This window comes from Ambystoma mexicanum, chromosome 9, assembly GCF_040938575.1.
Source record: "Ambystoma mexicanum isolate Mex_15411 chromosome 9, UKY_AmexF1_1, whole genome shotgun sequence".
Lineage (NCBI taxonomy): Eukaryota > Metazoa > Chordata > Amphibia > Caudata > Ambystomatidae > Ambystoma > Ambystoma mexicanum.
In genome coordinates, this window is record NC_090931.1 from 541,475,525 (window position 1) to 541,499,134 (window position 23,610).

The 23,610-nt window shown below is 42.2% G+C and overlaps 1 protein-coding gene across 1 annotated transcript in view; it reads right to left on the reverse strand.

The window, feature by feature from the left end:
- Positions 1-23,610, reverse strand: part of LOC138488252 (uncharacterized) — a 2,582,589-nt gene that overhangs the window by 1,004,607 nt on the left and 1,554,372 nt on the right. Inside the window, exon 19 of the mRNA XM_069615092.1 lies at positions 20,861-20,945. Coding sequence (XP_069471193.1) covers positions 20,861-20,945 — 85 coding nt within the window. The remainder of the gene's footprint in view (positions 1-20,860; positions 20,946-23,610) is intronic.

Sequence of the window (23,610 nt, forward strand, 5' to 3'; positions counted from 1 at the left end):
CGGCTGGAGGGATCTAAGGGTGAAGATTAATCACCCAACGTGAAGATTAGCAGAAGGAACTTTTTGTTTTGTTGTGAATGGCTTATCAGGTCCTCTGAAGCAAGAGACTTTGCATGAAAGAGACTTGGACACAGAGGGTCCTGATATTGAGAAAAATAACTTTAACCTTGCGCTGGAGAAGCCCAGGAGTGTGCTGTGCTCAAGAGTCCCGCCTTGTCCCGTGTAAAAACATGGGGAAGGGAGAACCCGGCCATAACATTGTGACTTATCATTTTGTGAACATGTCTTTCTTTTCTTGTGAAACATTACCCCCACACTACTTTGCAGCATAGTGGTAAGGATTGGCAATAGGTTTTTACTATAGGCCCTTTTTGTTTGACTCCACTCCACTAGCACTGTATTATTATTATTTGGTGGTTGTAGTTTGCTCCCATCTTAGGTTTAGATTAGGTGTTTATCTCACCAATTTTACAGTTTAATAAACACCCTTGAACTGTGATCACTGTGTCCGTCTTACTTTGATGCCATGCCTTCCTTACATATGGTGTCAGAGTGGGATGCGACTCAATTGAAACAAATTGGGGAACCATACAATTTCAAAAACTCAGTCATAGAGCTTCTAGCCCCTCTATTGCCACAAAAGAACCAATAGGTTTAGATATCTCTAGCAGTAGGGAGGCTGTCATCCCCCTGGGAATGAGATGAATGATTCCTACCTATTTGGTTTTGATCTCCCCTCCCGGGTGTTCCATAAGGATAACCCCAAAATCTGGCCTTGCATGGAAGTTCGGTATCAACGTTTTAGCAGGCGTCATTGATCCCGACTTCTGGGGAGATGTAAAGGTTCTCTTACTGTCACATCCCCCTAAAGCCACTGGTCTTGGTGGCGTCGAGGCCACCTTCGTTATACTAGTGCCTGTGTCCTTTGTCCCAGTGGTTCCACTCATCCGTGTCCTCCCAAGATGGTGTGTGAGGTGCGCCACACAAGAAGGATTTCGCCTCTGGTTTCAGCATTCGAGAAGGCTCTGCCTTTCTGGTGGTCAGGTGACTGCTTATCAACCCTGGAAGCCTGGGTTCCTATGCCTCGCTACTCTTAGCAAAGACGCTTCGCATCCTCATCCTGCGGCTTCTCACACACTCTGCTCACTTCCGGGTTCGACGTCCAGCACGGTCTATAGCGAATCCTCTACTATCGCTACTGGTAAACTTCATCATCTTTCTCTCTTTGGAAACTTCCAGTCGGGTTTTGTTCTTAGAACAGGCGCACCTGTTCAAGGTAGGGCCCCCTCCGCTAGGAATTTATATACACTACAAGATACAAGACTAGAAGTCACACTTCAGTCCAGGGGAAATTTTCCAATCTTTTCCTGCTACTCTTCTTTCCAATCATCATCTATAACCGCTTCTGCTACTGGTAGAGCCCAGTTGCACTAGTTTCAGATACTATTCTGTACTCTATGCTGCATACATTATATTCTATCCTTGATCCATTACTTACTTTATCTTTTATCATATTAGATGAGAGTCTGGTCATCGACCTAGAGGGTTCCAGGAACAGCGACCGAAGATCCAGGATCCGTCCCAGTCTTTGCTCCCGAGTCCTGAACAGGGTTTCTGCCCCAGAGAGTTTCCCTGGGTTTTTGCCTCTCTCCGTTTCCTGTATACCTCAGGCGGAGGGGAGTATGATTCTCAGGGGGGTTTTCCTGACATCAGGGATTATCTGCTGTCCAGGTTAGTGGCTGTCTGTACTTCAGTAATCAAGTCATTATAGTTTATTATACTTACAGAATCATGGTGAAATCCCATTTGAAATACATCGCGGAGACCAAATTGCTCAAGGAATTTTGGAAAGGGCTCTGTTTCCTCAGTTTAAAGAAAGTGAACCAGATCAAACAGAAAGATGTACATTAGGCTTTGGGGAAGCAGAGAAACCGGTTAACATCAAAGAAAGAAAGGGAGAAGAACCTACCATCTATCGCGGCCTAGCCTCCACCCAGCGAAATGATCCAGCTCTCAGTGAGGCTTTCTTACAAGCTATTCCGGAAGGAGAAGGTATACAGAAAGGAAGCCCCTTTTTCTTCTTAAAGCAGGGGTTTCTATGTAGAAGAGAACATCCACAGAAGACTTACTGAATACAGTTAATCTCCAAGAGCTACTGAACGGTTGTACTAGAGATTGCACACTCCTATTTTACCGGGGGCAATTCAAATCCCAGGCACATATTATCAGTGGGACGTTTTACCGGCCAGGTATCCATGCTGATATTAAAACCTTTGTTCAGAGGTGTGACATTTGTCAAAAAACCAGCCTGCACATACATCCCGTTACCCGCCCCTCTGAATCCCTTACCAATCATAGAAGTCCCTTTTCCAATAATCAGGATGGACATCATTGGCCCATTAGAAACATCCTGGTTAGGCAACAAATATGTCCTTGTGATTGTGGACTATGCAACCAGATACCTCAAATTAAGGTTCAAATTTTATGAGCAAACTTATGGCAGAAGTCAAAGAGTTGCTCCATATTACCACCTTACGAATTTCTGTGTACCATCCCGAAACCAATGGCTTGGTAGAAAGTTTCAATAAAACCCTGAAATTAATCTTACAGAAATTGGTAGATAAGGACGGGTAAAACTGGGACCTAATGATCCCTTGGGAACTATTTGCAGTAAGGAAAACCCCTTTGGCTTCTACAAGAGTCTCTCCTTTCAAACTACCTTATGATAGAGAGCCTAGAGACGTCCTAGACATGCTCTGGGAAACCTGGGAAGAACGAGAAGGGTCACCCATTCCCATCTCGCAAACCGTGACCAGAATGCGAGAACGTAGAAGACTTGTTCGAGACCTAGTCTGTACTCATATGGAAAAAGTACAGAGTCAGCAGAAATCCACTTATTTCAAGAAATTGAATTTAAGATTGTTTTCAATAGGACACAATGCACTGGTCCTCTTACCCACCTCAGAAAAAAAGTTGGTCTCTAAGTGGTATATGGGCCCTATGAAAAATTAGAACAAACAGGAGCTAGTACTTATAAAGTGGCCCAATCGGACAAGAAACAGAAGGTCCATTTATAGTACGTAAATCTCTTAAAGGAATGGAAAGAGAAAGCGTCAGCCACCCATGCCAAAGTACTAACTATCCTGTTTGGTCCCCGAAGAAATAGACAGATTCAAATTAATTCCTCTAGAGCTATCTAGTCAACAAGAAGAACATTTAAAAGATGTAATTACATTATTTCCCGGCGTATTTTCAGAAAAACCAGGAAGAGTAAAAGGTACCTACCACTATATCAGAACACCTAAGCGAAAATGGGTTAATTTAAAACCGTATAGACTCCCAGAAGCCCGTAAACAGATAGTGATTGAGAAGATAAATAAAATGTTGAAGGCCAATATTATCGAGCCTTCTTCGAGTCCATGGTCCTCCCCCCTATCGTGTTGGTCACTAAACCTGCCCGTTGCTGGAGGTTTTGTATAGACTTCCATCAAGTTAATGCGAAATTCGGAATTCAATGCCTATCCCATGCCACACACATCGATGACCTAATTGATAAACTCGGAGCAGCCACCTTTCGATCCACCTTACACTTAACAAAAGGGTACTGGCAAGTCCCAGTATATGGGCCAGATAAAGAGAAAACATCTTTTTCAACACCTCTAGGACTGTTTCAATTCAAAGTCCTGCCTTTCGGCTTACACGGCGCACCAGCCAATTTCCAACGCCTCATGGATACAATCTTACAACACTATTTTCCGATGTCTGTGGAGCTTATATTGACAATATCCTAAATTATAGAAACACCTGGGGAGGACTCCATCTTTATACTACTATGAAAGTCCTAAGAGGATGGCCTAACTGCTTCTCCATCTAAATGCAGACTGGCCCAATCCGCCGTGAAATACCTCAGCTTCTTTGTAGGATATGGGAACATACAACCACAACATGAGAAAGTGAAAGACGTCTTATATTCACCGACACCCAAAACTACGAGCGATCTTAGAGCCTTTCTAGGGCTAATAGGAAATGACCGTGGGTTTATCTCTAACTTCTCTGACAAAACAGCTAGGTTGACTGATAAACTCAAGAATACTGAACCCCAGAAACTTTATTGGACGGACGAGGATGATATATGTTATAACACCTTAAAACAAACCCTGTGTCAGAATCCAATCCTAAAGGTAGTAGATTTCTCTAAAGAGTTAATTCTGCAAAGAGCTGCCTCCCTTACAGGGTTAGAAGTCCTATCCCAAGTTTGCGATGGATTAGAGCATCCCATCTCGTTTACAAGTCGCATGCTTTTCCCACGTGAAGAAAATTACTCTGTGTTGGAACTAGAGGCCTTGGCTATCAAGTGGGCCATTATCTACCTCAGACACTACCTCTTAGGAAGGAAGTTCACACTCGTCACAAACCCTTCTCCCCTAGTTTGGATTAGCCAACGCAAAGACTCCAACCCTTGTGTCATGGATGGTTTCTAAACCTGCAGCCCTACTGTTTCACTGTGGAACACCGAAAAGGAAAGTACCAGGGGAATGTAGATTTCCTTTCCCGGTTCCCCTATGAAGCAGATGTGGCTACATCGCATGGAGTAAGGGTATGTGAGATACCTGAAGGTGTCTCACCCGCTAGTCCCTGACGATCTGTCATCCAGATGGCCAGGACACAGCTATCACTATTGGATCCAGTTCTTGGGGGTGAACCACTGCGGGAGTATCACCTGGATGGGGGTCTTTATGGAGTGGAAGTGGGATACTGAAGGGTGAGAAGCGGTATCCCCTTCCTTATGACACCTTTTCCCCATCCTGCCCAGAGGATACTTAGAAACTCTACCTCCCCCCTTTTCCAACACAAACACTGTCACACTGTGAGCAACAGACGAATACAAGAGACATTTACCTGACATGTCCCAACACAAGGGCCAGGCAATTGTCGACAATTACACACACCTGACTGCCCTTTACCTTCCCTACTGGGATAAAAGGCGTAGCACAAGAGCACACTTTGAGCAAAGCTGAATGCACGAGGAAGCAACTGTTCCAGGACAACATTTCAAGTGGAGGGGAAAGGCGGCAAGACCTGAAAGGACGTCAAGGAGGGAGTTGCCCTTGCATTTTTCAACCCAAACCCGAGAAGCCTCTGACAAATGAAACATAAGACCGGGAATCGCAACTGGTGACTGGTGTGACGGATGTCCTGCCTTGTCCTGTGCTAAAATGTGGGGAAGAGAGACTCCAGCCATAACATCCTGACTTTTTGTGAACACTTCTTTCTTTTCTTGTGAACATTATCCCACAATCTTTTGTAGCATAGCACTAAGGATTGGCAATTGTTTTTTTTGGTATAGGCCCTGTTAATTTGACTAGACTCCACAAGGACTGTATTATTATTATTTTATGGTTGTAGCTTGCTTCCATGTTAGATTTAGGTTTATCTAATCCTAGCGTTTATCTCACCCATTTTTACAGTTTAATAAACATCCTTGAACTGTGATCACTTATGTTTGTCTTACTTTGATACCATGTCTACCTTACAGCTGGCCGGAGGAAGGACTTAAAACCCCCACCCTACGCTGGGTGCACGGTGTGCGCTGTGTGTTCCGTGGTATCGGTGGTTTCAGAGGACTTGTCTTGGCCTCTGTGCAAGCTGTGTGTTACGTGTGGAGTCTTTCTTCACTTTTTACTGTGCTGGCTGGAGGAAGAACTTAACCCCCACCCTACGCGCAGTGTGCGGTGTGTGCTGTGTGTTCCGTGCTATCTGTGGTGTCAGAGGACTTGCCTTGGTCTCTGTGCAAGCTGTGTGCTACATGTGGAATCTTTCTTCACCTTATACTGTGCTCTCTGTAGGAAGGACTTAAACTGCCCCCCCCCCACGCAGAGCGTGCATTGTGCACTGTGTGTTCCGTGTTCCCATGTTATCGGGTGCTCGGGCTGACTCAGCAACTGGGATTTTGACTCTATCAAGACGAAGGCACGTTTCTTCTATTACTAATCGTTTGATTCCATCTGTGCTCCAGCGATGAAAGGCTTGCGAAGTGGAAAGAGAGCCACAGGTCAGGGTGTGTAACCCGTGGTGGGGGGAAAGAGGTTACTTGTTCCTCACCAGCGAGAAAGCTGAACAAACACGGGTAATTGCCTAATATTAATAAACCAGACTCCCCTCATGCTCCACCGGGTGAACTAAGCCACTCACTCAAAGCCAAGGTTTTTGATCAGAAGATGGAGGTCGGCAAAACTCTGCAGATGGAAAAAGACAATCCCAAATCTGCTGGCAGGGGTTTTTGCTCCACTTCCCATGCTGACATAGAGGATCTTTTGGCTTGCGTGGATACAAATGTTGTATCCGATGTCTCTATTCTGGCACCAGTAATTTCGTCTATATGTGCTAAAAGAGTTTGTCCCTTGGCACTCAATCTAGGCAATGCAATTCTGGCACGTTTATTAGCCAGGAGCAAGATCTGGAGGAGGTGCAACTTTACAACCCTACCTTTAACGTATATCCAGTGGCATTTTCTCAGGGGGGATTCAGCATTTTACTACCAGGGCTCACCGAATGAACTGAAAGACCAGATTTTTTTAACCAACCAGGCCCATCCTTGTCTCGTTGTTCTTCTATCACGTCGCATTGTTTGCCAAACCAATCTCAAGTGAGCAAACCCCCTGCTCAGAAGCAAAATGTGTTAAACCTCTGTCAGGTCCATATCTTGGATCTTCTTGCAGGAGTGATGCTGGCCCACCAGACCCCCTTGATATGCCTGATCAATAGTTCATAAAATATAAAACTACCAAACTGGCAAACCCAAGGGGAAAGGGGAATGGAGGAGAAAATAACAACTGCAGATCTTCACTTTTTCTTAAGACACGATACTGGTTCCCAGAATGTTAGACTCAGGAAATGATTACTCTTTGGAACTGGATTGAGGAAGTGCCATCAGTAATGTGTCTCTGTGAAATCTAAGCACAAAAATACACAGATTAATTACACTCTGTTCTGTATGTTGGCTTCTGCTATTTTAAATATTAAAAAAAAAAAAACTATTATCATATACCTGCTACCTATGCTTGATAGCTGATAGGCATCAATAGCTTTTTCTTTTGTATTATTTAGATGATCTTCTGATAACTTATAATAATTTACAATGACTGTCAATATTTTATATTCTTGAAACACTTTAAAATTCTTTGAATATAAGTTGCAGATGGTTTGAAACTGACTTGCTTGAAGAATTAATGTTCTATATAGTTCTTAAGTCATTGACAAATTAAACGCTTCTGAATTTTTTAACTTTCAGCATTACTTCTTTGTAATCTGCACATGTAACTAGATGTCAAAACTGTACTGTAATTTTCTGATGCTCCAGGGTTCAGTTAGATGGCTTGATGCACAGTAAATGAAAAGTTCATCAGAATTGAGGAACGCGACGATGTGCGCGCAATCAGAACGGAGTAGAATATGATGACACGACGCCAACAACAACCGCACTATAACACGGTCACTGAACTCACTGCAACCCGTAATACTTAACCGCACTCTAAAACGGTCATTAAACTTACTGCAACACGTAATACACTTGTCCGCTCCACCAAGTAATGTATTCACTAGGAATTGCCGGGACTCAACTCGTTGCCAATAGAAACGTTACTAGAAAACACTAGCACGTGAAACCAGGAAGTTAACATTAAAATGAAGCATGCGTAGCATAATTAGAATACGCAACCAAATTCCTGACTGGAACTGACCAAAAGTGAAAGCAAATATAACGAGACGTGTTATACTAGATACTTCACAATACTCCTAGAAAATAACACGCGTACAAAAGGAGAATAATACTGAACCAATATTTCACAAGTAATGCGCTAACTAACTTGCATTATAATTTTACACCTAAATATCATTTCCCGCACACGCAGCCGCGAAAGGAGAAAAACACACAACAGTGTTTTCTTTCAAAAAAATATGCGCGCTGTTGTTTTCAAGTAATTGTTCATAAAAATTAATTGCCGACAAGTACAGTTCTTAATAATTAAAATTAAACTTCTTCTTGAGTAAAATCGAAGATATGAACATTTCATTTTCAGAAAACTTAGCTTTCTTCATCTGTACGTAGATCTTGAAGTTGAAACACGGACTTCTTCTAACACGAACTTCTGTAGAATCAAAACTCACTCGATATTCTTCTTCAAAAAAGGAATTTTAATACTGCTTATACTAAATATTATCAGAGCTAAATAAACTGCAACCTTCCTCTAAAGAAACTGGAATGAAAGGCAGTTTGGAATGTTGGTAACTGTTCCAAACTACCTCACAATTATTTTCCACCAATCATTGGTGTTGAACCGAACCTCCATCTTGGTTTGGGGAATTTGGTACTTCCTGTATATAGTTAACATTAAGGAAACTTATTACAATATTGACATATGTAAAACACTGAACCCAAATTCAACATCACTAAACCAAAACTCTTACTAATAATGTAATAATGAAGTTTTAAAAATAAATGTTTACTTAATTCTTTTTAATGCAGATTTTCTATAGTAATTTCTCCTTGAATATTTAGAAATATGCCATGGAATCCTGACAACCACCAGCATCAAGAGAAGCCCATCAATAATTCTGTCTCGTTTCCAGTTCTCTCGAGGATCCTTGACACTATGGTCATGAAGCTACTCAAATTACCTACGTGAGGTCTGTTTAACTCTCAAAGACCTGGCAGCGAAAATCAACTTCATTGAGGGTTTTATTACGGCCTCAGGACTATCCTATTGTGGTTGTGGGAAATGTTGTAGGTGTGGTGTGCCGGAGGTTAACTCAGCATCTGCAGGGTGCCAATCATTGGTTCTAGATGTGGTGGCGGTGTGCAGGGAGGGGTCGGATACACAGGGTAGTACTCTGGCTGCACCAATTCATAAATCATCTCATTTGCCAAATGTATCTATTTCCGTGGTGTGTAAGTATGCCTTAGGGTTGACCACCAGTGTGGAACTGGGAATGGTGCGACGCCTATAGGCGATACTGCGTCTGTTATTTTGCTGCAACAAGGTGCTAAAAAGAGAAACAAGATCAGAAACTGAAAAAAGGCAAGTTTGCAGTTAGGGGCTACCAAGAAAGGCTCCTTGAAATCCTTATGCTCATTGAAGGCTCAGACTGAGGTTTTCCCTGAAGACTGTGATTCCTCTGGTCTGGTAGTGGCCTCTGTAGGTATCTCTCCCACTCTGATTCCAAAGGAGGCTGAGAATCAAAGGAAGGGGAAATCTGGTGATTTGGTGTTGGGACGTGTTTCTAGGACTACCCTACTTTTGAAGCCCAAGTCCTCTAAGAAGAGCTCTCTAATTACAGAGTACCTCAAACTCAAAGATAAAACAACTAAGTCAGATCCTCCTAATGTTTCTTTTTTACCTAATTGTTCGTGGAGTTCTGAGGATTATGACTCAGACCTAATCTATGAGGTGCTTCCTGACCTCCCGAGTAGCGGATAAGGGTCGGGAGGGGTTATTGTGAATTCTGAGTGCATCGACCCCCTCTCAAATAGCGAGGATGCAGCCCCAGAGGGTTCCTGTTTCTAGCCATCTGTAGCTCTGTTTTAGAGGGTGTTGGGTGATACTCCGGCATTCTCTGCATTTGAAAAAAGAAGGATGGTGGCCATAAAGAAGGGTGGGTGGTTTGAACCAGCAAGATTCAGTGCACAGGCACCAACTACAGCCGCAGTGTTTAACTTACCCTTGAAAGAAGATTTCATTATGGGAAAATTACAGGCTAAGCCCGTTGATCTGTTGGTGCCAGGAAGTTATGAATTATGATATATATTGTTGAAGCGCCCATTTAAGGTAAATTATTTTTTTCCACTAAACCATCAGTATATTCTGGCTTTGTTCAAGATGATCACCAGGTTGCACTCATTAACATCTAAAGACGTGGCCAGGGTATGTTTTAAGGACTATCGGCGGGTGGATATTGTATTCCACTGGGAGTCAATAAAAAATGTGGTGTTGGCAGAGTCAGCATCTTTGCATAGTTTGGGTTATTTGTTGTCTGACTTTGAGGACGACGTTACGTTAGCGAGGCCTAAGCCAAGAGGCGACAGGATGGTTGAGTCTAACTCAAGTGCATGCCTGAATATTAAGGTAGAAGTAGACACAAAAAGTAATAGAGCCACAGGGTATAACTACTCTGATAAGCGCTCTATGGTATGATTGCCCAAAATTAATACAATTGCTGCATGACCACAGGGGGATACCAAGGGGCTCAAATTGAATTAATGCAATTAAGATCATATCGTGGAATTCATGTGGGTATAATCAATGTGTGCCTGGAAGATTACACCATGGTCAGTGTGAAAAATGTATCCATGGGGTGTGCTGATATCTTGGGTATCAAAATAACATGGTGGGATGCCCAAGAAATCTCTTGGAGGTGGTTAATAGTTTTAAATTTGTATTTTAATCCTGCATTGTCTACTATGTCAATTACTAAGTTGCTTGAATCAGTTTCTATGTTAAGAAATGTGAGGACAGTGCTCTTGCGAGATTTTAACTCAATGTTTGGATGAATTGTGGTACTTGTTGGCAACTGCTAGACATTTTTCTCAATCAGCTAGAGTCAGAGGTAAACTGCTTTGTGGTTGTTTAGACCTGTGCTATTTGTTACAGTGCCACAGTGGACTATGTGTTTGTGTCCAACTTATGGTGGTCCAGTTTCATGTCTTTGGAGGTCATAAGTAATGTAGCCAGTGATCATGCTCAAATGCTTTGTGTGTTGGGGTGTGTGTCTTTGGTGGGCCCTAGCTCACCACTGACAGCTCAGATAGAGATAAGACCTACTGATCATGTTGTAATATGGAGTCCAAAGGCGACAACTTATTTTAACAGTAAGGTCTCTTGGGGGGGCACTTTTGTGGATATGTCACCTCTTAGTGTTGGTACCTACTTTCAGGATATATTGCACAGGCTTATTCCCTTGAAGTCGCTGTCTGGGAATGTAGATAATGTTGTTTTGACTCAAGTTTAATCAGCTGGTGGCAGATAAGAGAAAGCTCAGAGGGGATATTAGAAATGCTTCTAAACTGGGGTCACCATTTATAAAACTGTAAAGAAGCTAAAGCTGGCCTATGCTAATTGGATTAGAGGTCACAGGTACTGGCTGTACCAAAAATATGTGGAATCTATGTAATCTGCCCTGGGCCCCTCTGATCTATTGAAATTTTGGAGATTGGTCAGGGGTAGTCGGGTGCAGACGTCATTGCAGCTACAGCCAATTTCTGGCCTCCAGTGGGAGTCATATTTTGAGGACTTGTATTGCTACCCTCCGGGGGTGGTGGCAGCCACCAAATTGGTAGTGGGATGCTGCTATTGTGGAACATTATCTTGATGAAGTAACAGATTTTCTGGCCCAGGGGGAGCGGGCTATTAAACAACAGATGGCTCATTCTGGCATGAGTATCCTGTGAAAATACGTTAATACTCTCCCTTAGGCACAGTAACACCAGGCCTGGAATCGAGAGATCACCCCAAGAACAATGGGGGGATGGGACCACCGGAGCTTCAGATTGCACCTCCCACCCTGGTGGCCCCTGGGGCACATAGAGATACATGTGAAGCCAACTCATAAGAGCTGTCTCAAAATACCTCTACTTAACACTAGATCACTTTTAAAACATGCCTTGGAAGTGTCCATGTATATTGAAGACCAAGATATAGATGTTTGTGCCCTTACTCAAACATGGTGTCATGCTGCAGCAGGACCAACACTTGCGCTGGCTATGCCCTCCGGTTATGACATTCTACGGCAGGACAGAGAGGAAGGAAAAGATGGAAGGGTCACTTTTATTTTTAAAACTGACCTGGATGTTTGGAAGGTAGCACCACCGGATATTGAAGGGTGTGACACCATACAGCTAATAATGAGGACAGATGCAGAAACCTCCTATAACTTGGTTCTGGTCTATAGAGCCCCTAGCCCAATGCCTAAATTTAGGACACAAATGTGTCATACTCTCCCCCCTATTTTGAAACCCAACACCAAAGCCCTTGTTTTAGGGGATTTCAATCTTTGGTTGGGACATGAAGGTGACACCCAGGATGGAATTATGGAAAGATCCATGGAAAATCTGGGTTTTGAACAACTCATTAGAACACCCACTCACGCGAAAGGGAAAACCTTGGATTGGGTTGCCACACATAATGTTACCACAGATACGGTGGTGACCCTGTGCCCCTGGTCAGACAATTTATTTTACACTTTTCTATACTGTATGATAGAATTGAGAGAGTGAGGGAGATGAAGAAAGTAACAATAACTATGAGGAATCTTAAAAATCTCACCCCTCAAGCAATGAAGCTGTGGTTATTATTATTGATTGAGAAGACTTCTAAGCTTACCATGGTGGATGACATTGCATGTACCTATCAGCAAACCTTAACAGAGGCCACAAATATGTTAGCCCCCCTCAAAACCAAGCAGACAGTGTAGAGAAGAGGGAATTCTTGGTACTCTGTGGAGCTGCAAAAATGTAAGGCTATTAAAAATAAGTGCTTCTACGCCTGGAAATCCTCTCAGGATGCTCAAGAAGAAGAGCACTACAAAAAGGCTGCAAAAAGTTTGAAAAAGCTGTCATAGCTACAAAAAGAAAGTTCTTTGATGGTAGAATTGCTAAAGCACAATTCAAAACCAATGAACTGTTCAAAATGTTGAAAGAGTTAGAGTACTTGGGCTCTAGTAAGCCTGATATTATTAATATAGATGTTGCCTGGTGTACTTCCATCCAGAATGCTATGATAGGCAAGCTCAGTCAAATCAAAGATAAGATTGTGAAGAGCCAAGAAACTAATAAATGAACTGGAGATCATCCAGGGGCGACTACTTGTGTGCCCAAGATGATAAAAGAACAATTCAATTTCAGGTCCATCACAGAAAATGAACTGGCTGTGCTCATTTATGAACAAAGCTACAAGTTGTAGGGGGGGGGGATTTATGTCCAGCTATGGTAATAAAAGCATGCACCACCAGGTTGATAAGTTCACTTAGCAAGTTTGTAAATGCATCATTTAAAGAAAACTATGTGCCAACCATTCTCAAGAAGGTCCCATGTCCCCCGTGTTATTTAATCTGGTATTAGCGCCTTTGTTAGCATATATTCTGCAACATAGGGGAATTAGGGGTTTGTGTGTGGGGGATGGAGAAATTAAGGTCTTAGTTTATGCGGATGATGTAGTAGTTATTTTGAGTAATCCTGCAGCCTCCAATTGTTGAAAGGTGTTTTTGAAGAAGTGGGGAAGTTATCAGGTTACCGGATCAATTGGGGGAAAACAGAAGTATTTCCGGTAAGGGACTCGCCACGCCAGGGGCAATTGTTAGACTGGAATTGTAGATGGGAGAATGTAAGCGTAAAATACTTAGGTATTCACATTGTTCGCGAGATAAAAAAGATAGTGGATTATAATTTAGATAGAACCGTAGAGGTCATCCATAAAGACATTAGGAAATTGGGGCGTTTCATATTGTCCATATGGGCTCAAATGAATGCAATTAAAATGCTTTTATTACCAAAAGTCCTGTATATTATTCAGTTGCCCTTACATTTTACAAAGAAAGTACTTCGACTGGTAGATAGATTATTCCAGGACTTTTTATGGGGGGAGGGGAAAAGAGCCAAAATTCCACGGTACATTATGGTCCGCAGCGTCAAAGATGGAGGTTTTGGATACCCGGTCCTTAAGAATTATACTAACGTTTTTTTATTGAAAAAGATGTCTAGCTATTTTATTGGGGATCCACGCCAGATGCCTTGGTGGGTTCAGATTGAAATGCATAAGTTTTTGCCATATGACATTAAGTGTCTGTATTCATTTGGAACATTACCTGGGAAGGTACAGAGTTTAAAAACAGTTTTGGCTACAAAAGACGCATTGGCGTCACTGATAGTTGGAAGTGGGCAGGGATTATTTGTTTATCAAGAGGACTCACTTTAGCATAATCCTTGTCTACAGATTAATAATAGAATGTTAAATTGGGGAAGTTGGGTTAGTAGAGGTATTTTAAAGGTTAGTGATGTTTGGAGCAATGAAGGGGTGGTTTCCTTTGAGGGACTAGTGGAGAAATTTGGACTGCATAATATAGAGTTACGAAGGTACAATGAATTGGTGGATTTAATATCTGAAAGGAGTCCGATGATGGATGCATCACTCTCACGGGAACCTGAAGTTCTCAAAATATTGGCCTGTGGATCACAAAAGGTGTCAAATATTTTGAAAATTATGCAAACAGATGTACAGTGGTTGAACTCATGGGAAAAACTGAGGTAGTCATGGACGGATGAGCTGGGTAGAGAACTGACACAAGATGAATGGGAAAGGGTCTGGAGAGTTTCGGTTAAAGCTAAAGCGGATTTACAACTGTGTTACACTCATCAGAGAATATTGAGTAGAACCTATTGGACCCCGGTCCGTATGTATGCTTTAGGAATGGTGGATGGTGACAGTTGTTGGGGTTGTGGGAAAGAGAGGGGTAGTTTGCTTCATATTTTGTGGAGTTGTGAAAGAGTGACACATTTCTGGAGAGATGTGGTTGATAGGATTGACCAGGTTTGGGGCATCACCTATCCACGGAATCCATTAGCAATCATTTTGCAATTACCAAGGTATGGTTGCAAATATGATTGGGTAATATCGTGTTGGATTGCCAAAGTTCTGTTAGTAGCTACTAAGCAGATATTAAAGGTCTGGAAGACAAGAAAGAAACCAACAGTAGAGGATTGGATTTTAGATGTGCAAGTTCTATCTAAATATGAGAAAACTATGTTTTATAAGCAATGCAAAGAAGCACGTTATGATGAACAATGGGGGAATTTCAATGATTTTCATGGGTAAACCATCTTGATCGGAATTGTGTAATAGAATGGGTTTGCATCACGTCTAATGGATACATTTTGGGGGGGAGGATGCTTGTGTTATGTTCTCTTGTTTTGTGTTGTCTGTTATGTTTGGGGATGTCAGGCCACCGCTCATGGCTACGTTTTTAAATGTGTTGGGGTTAATATGTATTTCAAGGTTATTGTTTATTGTATTCTTTGATTCAGGTTTATGTTGTTACCTGGATGATAGCCTGCTGGCCTAGTAACATTTGCTTTGTATTTGATATGTTTCTTTCTTGTTGAAAATAAGAAATAAAGTTTGAAAAAAAAATGAAAAAAAAAAGAAAACAGGGTTGCACCCACAATGACAATGCCAGGTAATTATCTGCCCATAACCAATACATTATTTGTATTAAAAATATTGGACCGTGTTGCGTATATGCAAGTTGCAACTCATTTCAATGATCATGGGATCCTCAATAAATGGCAGTCCGGCTTCAGACATGTCTATGGGACAGAGACGGCCATGATTGATTTTAAGTCTAGGCTTCTACGGATTATGGATGGGCGCAGGCCGCAATGCTTATGCTTCTGGACTTGTCCACAGCCTTTGACCTGGTGGACCATCAGCTGATGGTGGCCAGTTTAAGGGAAGTGGCAGGTTTTTCAGAGAACGCCAACCTATGAATACGCTCATTTTTGAGTAATTGTTGGTGCAGAGTATGCAGCAAGGATGCAGAAGCACAACTCACTTTATTGGCATATGGTGTGCCTTAGGGGGCTTGCTTAAAGCCCACCCTATACAACATTTTTACGGTACCTTTTTTCAATTTTTTTGAAGAACATGGGGTCGGCTTTACGAATTATGCAGATGACACTGAATGTGTCATCCCACTATCGGGTGTTCATCAAGATGATGAAAAAACAATCAACAAGATCTACGACCTCATTCAAAATTGGATGATAAACAATGGTCTAGCCTTTAACAAGGAAATAACTGAGTTAATGGTGATTGGCACTAAAGGTAGGATCCGTAAACTGGGGACGGACTATGGTCGTTTTCAAGTGGCAGGTTGTGATATCAAGACTAAAGATAAGGTAAAAACATTAGGGGTCTATCTGGACCAACGTCTCACCATGAAGGCGCATGTGAGTGGCCTAGTCTCCTCCATCTCTTATTATATCAAACTGTTGGCCCAGCTCCGCTTGTAAATTTCGCAACTGAATTGTGAAGTCATCGCAAGAGCTATTATAGGGTCAAAAATGGACTACTGCAGCAGCCTATTGGTTGGTATATCTAAATCAGAATGTGCTAGATTACAAACCTTGCAAAATAGTGTGGTCAGAGTTGTGATGGGCCTTATTCACAGAAACATTTTATATTGGCTAAACCCTATTGGAAAATGCTCTTTGAATAAGGGCCAATGTGTCTGAGGCAAGACACAGTCTACACTGGTTGCCAATAGAGGCAAGAATTGAATTTCGACTTCTACTGATCACGCATAAGTGTCTTATGGGCCAAAGTCTGTTATACTTGAGTGAAGCTTTGATCAATAAATCCAGTACTAGGTGTCTGAGATCCAACATAAACCAGCTCAAAATTCCGCCATGTTAATTGACTGTAGCTAAGAATTGTGATTTTTCATTGGCCGCCCCGCGAACCTGGAATGCAATACCAAAGGACCGCAGGGAAATACGGTCCACTGCTTTGTTTCATAAAAAGCTAAAGACATTCCTGTTTAGATGGATCTTGTGTTTGATCTAGGGAGGATTCGCTCCTAACCGGTCCATATATGTTCTATGTATTTGTTGTTGTCTATACATTGTATGTTTGTCAGTGCCCGTATGCCTCAGGGCCACCTGGTGCGCCTTATAAATATATTAAAGTAAAGTAAAGGGGTGCCTGTGGTTAGATCTGAGTGGGAAGGTTTGGACATAGACCTGGAAGGGATACTCAATGCAATCATGAGGGCAAAAAAGTCCAATGCCCCAGGCGGCCTGACAAATGTAATGCTAAAATCTGCTCCGCAGTTATGGGTGAATGTTTTATTGCAGTTGTTTAGGAATATTATCACGACTCAACAGTTCCCTCTGACTTGGAGGGAAGCCATTGTGGTGGTGATTTTTAAAAAGGGAGATTGAGCGGATCCTGCAAATTACCACCCTATCTCCTTTTTGGACACCACATATAAGATTTTTTCGAGATTTCTACTCTGCGCTCTTGAATGTTGGGCTAGAGAATCTGGTAAATTAGACGCAAACCAGTCTGGTTTTCGTAAAGGTACAAGTACTTTGCTAAATTGCTCCCTAATCAAATTGCTGATTGAGCAAGCGACTGGCTAAGCGGGCCTTTATTTGGCCTTCCTGGACATTTCCAAGGCGTTTGACTGTGTGGATCGAGTTAGACTATGGAAGATGTTAAGGATGTAGGTGTGCACCGAGTATTTGGTGGATATTGATGAGTGTTTACATGCTGACATCAGATTGAAAGTTAGGTTGAACCAAAGAGTTTCTTATTCTGCCTGGATCTACGCAGAGCGCAGCCTGCGACAGAGCTGTGTGCTTGCACCTTTTCTTTTTAATTTGTATATATTTGGAATAGGGGTGGCTTTAGTTAATTCCATGGTAAACCCTTTGAGGTTGGGCTCAGTTAAAATACAGTACTTATTATACATGGACAACCTGGTTTTGATTGATTATACAGCTATCAGCCTACAAAGATCATTAAAAGCAGTGGGTGAATACTTGTGTGAGCTGGCTTGAAAATAAATGTTCCTAAAACTAAGGTCTTGGTAGTCAACCGTCGCAAGGCTTGTTCTGGGAGGTCACATTTTACATGTATATTAAGGATCAAAGGTTGGAGGAGGTTTGCGAGTTCAGATATCTTGGGGTATTGATTAAAGCCAGGAAATCCTTGGGTGTGGCTAATCCAAGTTTTTAAAGCTTGAAGCAATTGCTGCTGCCACACGACTTTGGGCAATGGACAAGAAATACGGGTGGTACTCTTTTTTTCCAGCCTTTAAAATGTGTAACTAAATGATAGTTCCTAGGCTGATTTATGGGGCTGAGGTGCAGGAGGAAGGCCTGCCCTGGTCCAAGTCTGAATCTTTTATTCTGAAATGCGTTCTTTCTTTACCCAAGGGAACTCCCTTTCCTGTTCCTGCAGTACACCATATTTTAGTGCTTGCTTCTCTGGAGGTCAAAATTATTTGGCGTAGAATGTTGCTATTACGAAGCACATTATTCCGCCCAATGTTTTCTCTCTTTGTACAACTAAATGAGGTACTCAAGCGGGGTGAATGTGGGATATTGAGAATATGGATTAATAGCTCCATGGACATTCTGGAAAAACATTCTTTATTGGTAGAGGATTTGGAGCGTATGCCTGCTAAGATTAAGGTGAAATTATATGAAGCAGATTGGATTTTAAATCGTCAATCTCTGCATTCTTATAACATCTGTGATCACTTTATTATGGATGTTAAAACCCTATAATTTGTTTCAGAATTTTATGATAAAACACCCTTCAGAAAGTGAGAGATTTTTGGTTAAGGGTGAAGCTAAACCTCCTGCAACTAAAGATGTTATAGGTATACGTACTAGAACTCCAGAGGGAGAACGTCTATGTCGGTTTTGCATGTTCTCAAAAGAAACTTTAAAACATCTAATTGTTGAGTGTCCCATACTCTGTAAACTTCGAGAAAGTTATTTTGCCCTATATTTTAAAAAGCAACCTCTGGTTACATGGGAATTGCTTTGGTGGAAATTGTTTGTGGAGCCAAGTGTCCAACTGGTTATTGCAGTTATGAATGAGTTTTAAGATTTAGACATTGGCCCTCATTAAAAGTTCAGCACTGTTGTTTCCGGACCGGCAAACTACGAGTCTGTTGGTGGGTGCCGTTCCGCCCGCCAGGTCTGCCCTGGTGGGCGGAACGGCACCCGCCAGGAAGCACCGGCACCGTTTTTAACGGTGCCGGTGCTTTCGAGCTCCCCATTCCCATTGAGTCCTATGGGAATGGGGAGTAACACATACTGCCGCCTGACTTGCCGGACCGCCGGGGCTGTAATGCCCTGGTGTTTCCGGCAAGTCAGGCAGCTGTAATTCATTGCGGGTCTGGCGGCTACCATTGTGTCTTAAATTTACATGAAATGTTTACGCTAAATAAATACTCAAAATAAGAATAAAATCAATAACTGCTTTGTAACTAAGTATTTTATGTTTTTTTCTTCTTAATATGTGGATTGTTTTAATGTCTTTAATTATTTGTATTGCTCTTTGTGTGTTAAATTTTGTGTTTTGAAACTAAGTAACTGTCATGCCCAGGAGACAAGGATGGTCGCTCTGGGGCCGTTGGAAACATTCCCGGGTCCACGGCTGTTACCTTCCCAAGATGGAGACTCCATCCAGTTCTCTGTGGGTTTGACTCCTCCCCCTGCATTGTCGAGCATTCATTTGCAACCTTCACGGAAGCCCGGACGCGTTGCTACTCTCCCGACAGCCATGATCTGTGAGTTTGCATTAGAATCTTACTCATAGAAACCCTCTTGCTAATTCTTCTTCTAACCTGGTTTCCTTTTCTGTATTCTCAGTGAACACGAATTTGCGCTCAAAAAACGCCCAGTCATCATCCATGCTGCGGTCGCTTGCTGAGAAGACCGAGAACACCTCCCCCCTTGGTACGACCATTTCATCCGGTACTCATTTCATAAATATTTCACTCGTCTACACCTTGACATCTTTTGTCCTCTGCTTATTCAGGCCAAGCGTCCTTCCGCAGAAACTATTACGTCTCTTTTTCGGATTCCGACACAGCCAATTACTTTCAACACACACCAATGGCTATCTTACGCTGCAGTTTACACAGAAACTTCTGGGTAGGTATCGTCTCTCTCCCCTTCCATTTCCCGATCCTCGCTGTCCTCCTTGTACTCTTTTTCTTACTTGACCATCGTATTGTGAACATATTTCAGGACCCTGAGAGACATATCTTTACTGACAGAATCCTGAGCCAGTTGTAATCCCTCAGATAAAGACTACCAAACATCAGGTACTGTAATCTCCTTCCTGAAGGTTGACACCCTATTTGCAGCCATTCTCTAATTTCTGGTTTTCGGTTCACAGGGATTCCTGGGGCTCCATTCATACAAGACACTTCAAGGACATTGCCAGCACTACACAACCGAAGAATTGTATCCAGCCTCACCACAGGGTTTTCTCCCCCAGAGGGTTTCCCTGGGAGTTCTCCCCTTCACTGACTCTGCCACAGAGAGGGGGAGAGTGACCAGGTGAATTCTCACTTCTGCAAATCTGCTGCTCCTGGACCAGGTCGGGGCTTATTTGTTACAAGGCTTGCTTGCATTTCGAAGTACTGTCGATAAGCTTGTATATCACAGTAACACAATAAAAAAGAAAAATACAAAATAAATAAATGGGGTGGTCCTTCCCTTTCCACAAAATAATGTCCTGAGCCATTTGGGGTCGGGACATGGGGAAAACTGGGGAAGTACTAGCTCTCATTCTGACAAAACCTGTGGGTGGTTATGTGGTGAGAGATGTGTGTGTGGGTGTGTGTGGGGGGGAGTGAGGGAGGAGGGGTGGGTGTGTGTGGGGGTTGGAGGAGGGAGTGAGTGTGTGTGTGTGTGTGTGTGTGTTTGGGGAGGGATCAGGGGGGGGTTTGTGTGCGGTGCATGTATATGTGAGGTATATGTGTGTATGTCTTTGGTCATTGTGGCCCTTTTCATGTACTGTGCACCAAATGCATCATTTCATTTGGGTGTTTTGCAGAATGGTATATGTCAGTTACCCGTCTTCATGGACAGTGTCACAATCAAAGTGCTGCCATCTTCTCTACTTAGACCCCCTGATTGCCTGATCGGACAATGGAGTCTTTGTTCTTTAGGAGTCTTCTAGCCTCCGAATGTGGGATACAAATGGTTTGTAACTCATTACAAGTCACAAGTGCAATGATAATGCATGTAGAAATCACAACCGCCCTCCCACCTCCACCTTCTCACCTCTTAATGTCTTCTGGCACAATGGCGATTTCTTTCAATGGATCATACACTGTCAGCTGCATTTTTGATTGGCCATGGGCAGATTCTGTGGATACATTGCATTTAGATTAATCGACATTGGTTAAAAGGTAAAAGGAAATTTCACACTGCACAGAAATCTCTAACACTTATTTCAGCTTTATCATCCGGAAACAATAATTGCCAAGAAGAGGACGTTGCATGCGTCCAAATGAATCTTCCTTAGGGTTTTCATTATATTCCCTGCCTAAAAGCGAGTGCCACTACGAATGCCTGTTTAATTATTCCTTTCACCGTGACTGAGCGCCGCCGCTGACATTTACTCAGAACAGGTAAGACGCAAGGCTCTCCGTTGCGCCAGAGATAATTAGAGAAATTACACTTTCATAAGTAAGCTCAGATCTCGGGTCCATCACTTCCTTACCCAGGGCGGCTCTCAGGTGGCCTAGAAAGCTGCAAACGAGTTGTGGCGGGTATAACGGCCCCACTAAGGAAAGGATATTGTACGTACTTCTATATAGTCGTCCTGTTCTTGGTACCCACACTACTGACAAGCTTATGAGATTAAAGCAGCAGTATGATGATGTTCTAGTATACTTTGTAGTCATAGTAATGCCAGGTTGTGTACTTTTGCCATATAATATGACAAGATAATATTGTTTCTTTTAATTGTAAGAATGCCTTCTTTTTTATACAATTGATTATGTTATACATTATTGATTTTATTCTTATTTTGATTATTTGTTTAGCGTAAACCAAGCTCTCGGAATCAGCAGAGAGCAGGGCCATCTTTTTTGGGGCCCTGGGCATGGACATCTTTGGGGCCCCCCTCAATCAAACCAAAGGAATTAAGTGATCAAGTATATCTGGTGGCACCCTCCCCCCCCACCGTGAGCAAAACCCATAGGTAGACATGGCGCCTCGCAGGATTCAAAATAAGCATGTTTATTCCCTTTAAGTCCCCTTATCCTCTTCATTCTTGCTCTAATCAGATTGATAAACAAGTAGCATTTGAAGGCCAACATTAGCAATCTACGAAGAGGTTACTTCTCTTCTAGTATAGAAACAGGATACATTTTATCAATATCATCCAGGAAGGTATGCAGCCTGTGGTATTAATGCAGTACTGTATGTAAAAGATACATGCAACCCAGAATAGGCAGAGAGCACACAATAGCTGACTCAGAGAATGCAAACATGCTCAAGCATAGATAGGGTAGACCAATTGTAAGGAAGGAGAAAGCTACACATACCATAGCATGGATAGTGGAGGCAGATTAGAAACTACCAGGAAGGTGCCTCTATCCAGACAGACTGAGATTAGAAGTGGGACATGGTTTTCAAATAGCGTTGCCATTAGATATCAAGGGAACAAGTGCCTGTGGTGTGCATTATATCAATGCTCACTATTATAGTGGAAGCAACCCTATAGCCAGTGAAACCGTGAGTGAGGCTTTTATGAAGATCCTACCCTGAGAAGAAAATCACACTGAGGGGCTGACAATTTTTAAAGGTTTAGGGACTGGCAACACAGAGATTAGGCAATACAAGATTAAATTAGATGCCCAGGATCACATATTGCTTAAGGGGTGAAGCTGGGATTTTTGCCAACTCTGTAATTTCTGCATTTGAACACTTTCTTTTCCAGCTCTTACCATGTACTAAAACAATCTCATTTTATAAAACTGACTTAAGCTTTGAATACTTCCAAAACAATGGCTTGTGAAATTGTCATCCATAAACGTACAGAAAAACCTTTGACTTTTATACAAAAAGCAAAAAGTTGTTTGTGTCAAACGAACAGGCCTTAACATATGCTTGCCCAATGCCTACAACATCTGGTCCGCTCTCTCCTGTCTACCACCCCTTCCACTCAAATGGCCTACATAAGAAGAAAGATCAAGTAATGAGCTAAACGATGCCACCAGCATGTAAGAAGGCAAACCTCACAGAAGACAGCACAGTAATGCAAGAGATATATGATTTGACCAGGATCACTGTTGTTAGGATAGTTTTTCTGAAGTCCAACTAAGGGCTTAGTAAAACCATTCAACTAAGGCAGTACAAGACTCCAATCTTAGTATAAGGCTGTACCACCTGAGTTCGGGGTAGCGTAGACAGAGCAGCCAGGCTTATTTTAGGAGGGAGAGAGGGCAGTAGATACAGTACAAGTGAAAATTGTAATACAAATGATCCAAAGAAACACTGAAACACTATATTGTAAAAATAAAGGATTTATTTAAATACAGGTAGGCCCAGATAAATCTAGGGGTTAAGTAAGTACTAACACATTATATGAAATCACAATATAAAACACAACACTATACTTGAAAGTACACAGACCCAAGTATAGACCTTATTTGGAACACCTAACAGTAGTTCTAGGGAAGTCAAAACCTTGTTATACACATTTAGTATAGGTCAAGCCTATTATTTGGGAGTAAAAGACCAATGGTTACTTTTAGATTACTTTTGGTAATACAAGGACAGTAGGCCCTTCCAGTTGGACAATGGCTCTTGGAACAAATCACATAAACAGTCAACTGGATAATATACTTTTGGTGAATAGTGAAACACTAATTCTAGGTGCAGTAAAAACCTATAACTACTTTTGTCATAACACACAGTTATACCAGGTGAGTAAAACCTAAGGATGTAATATGCAATTACAGATGCTTTGGAAATCAGGGAACCCCAGATTGAGGTAAGCAATAACTCTGGTAACTTGTTTT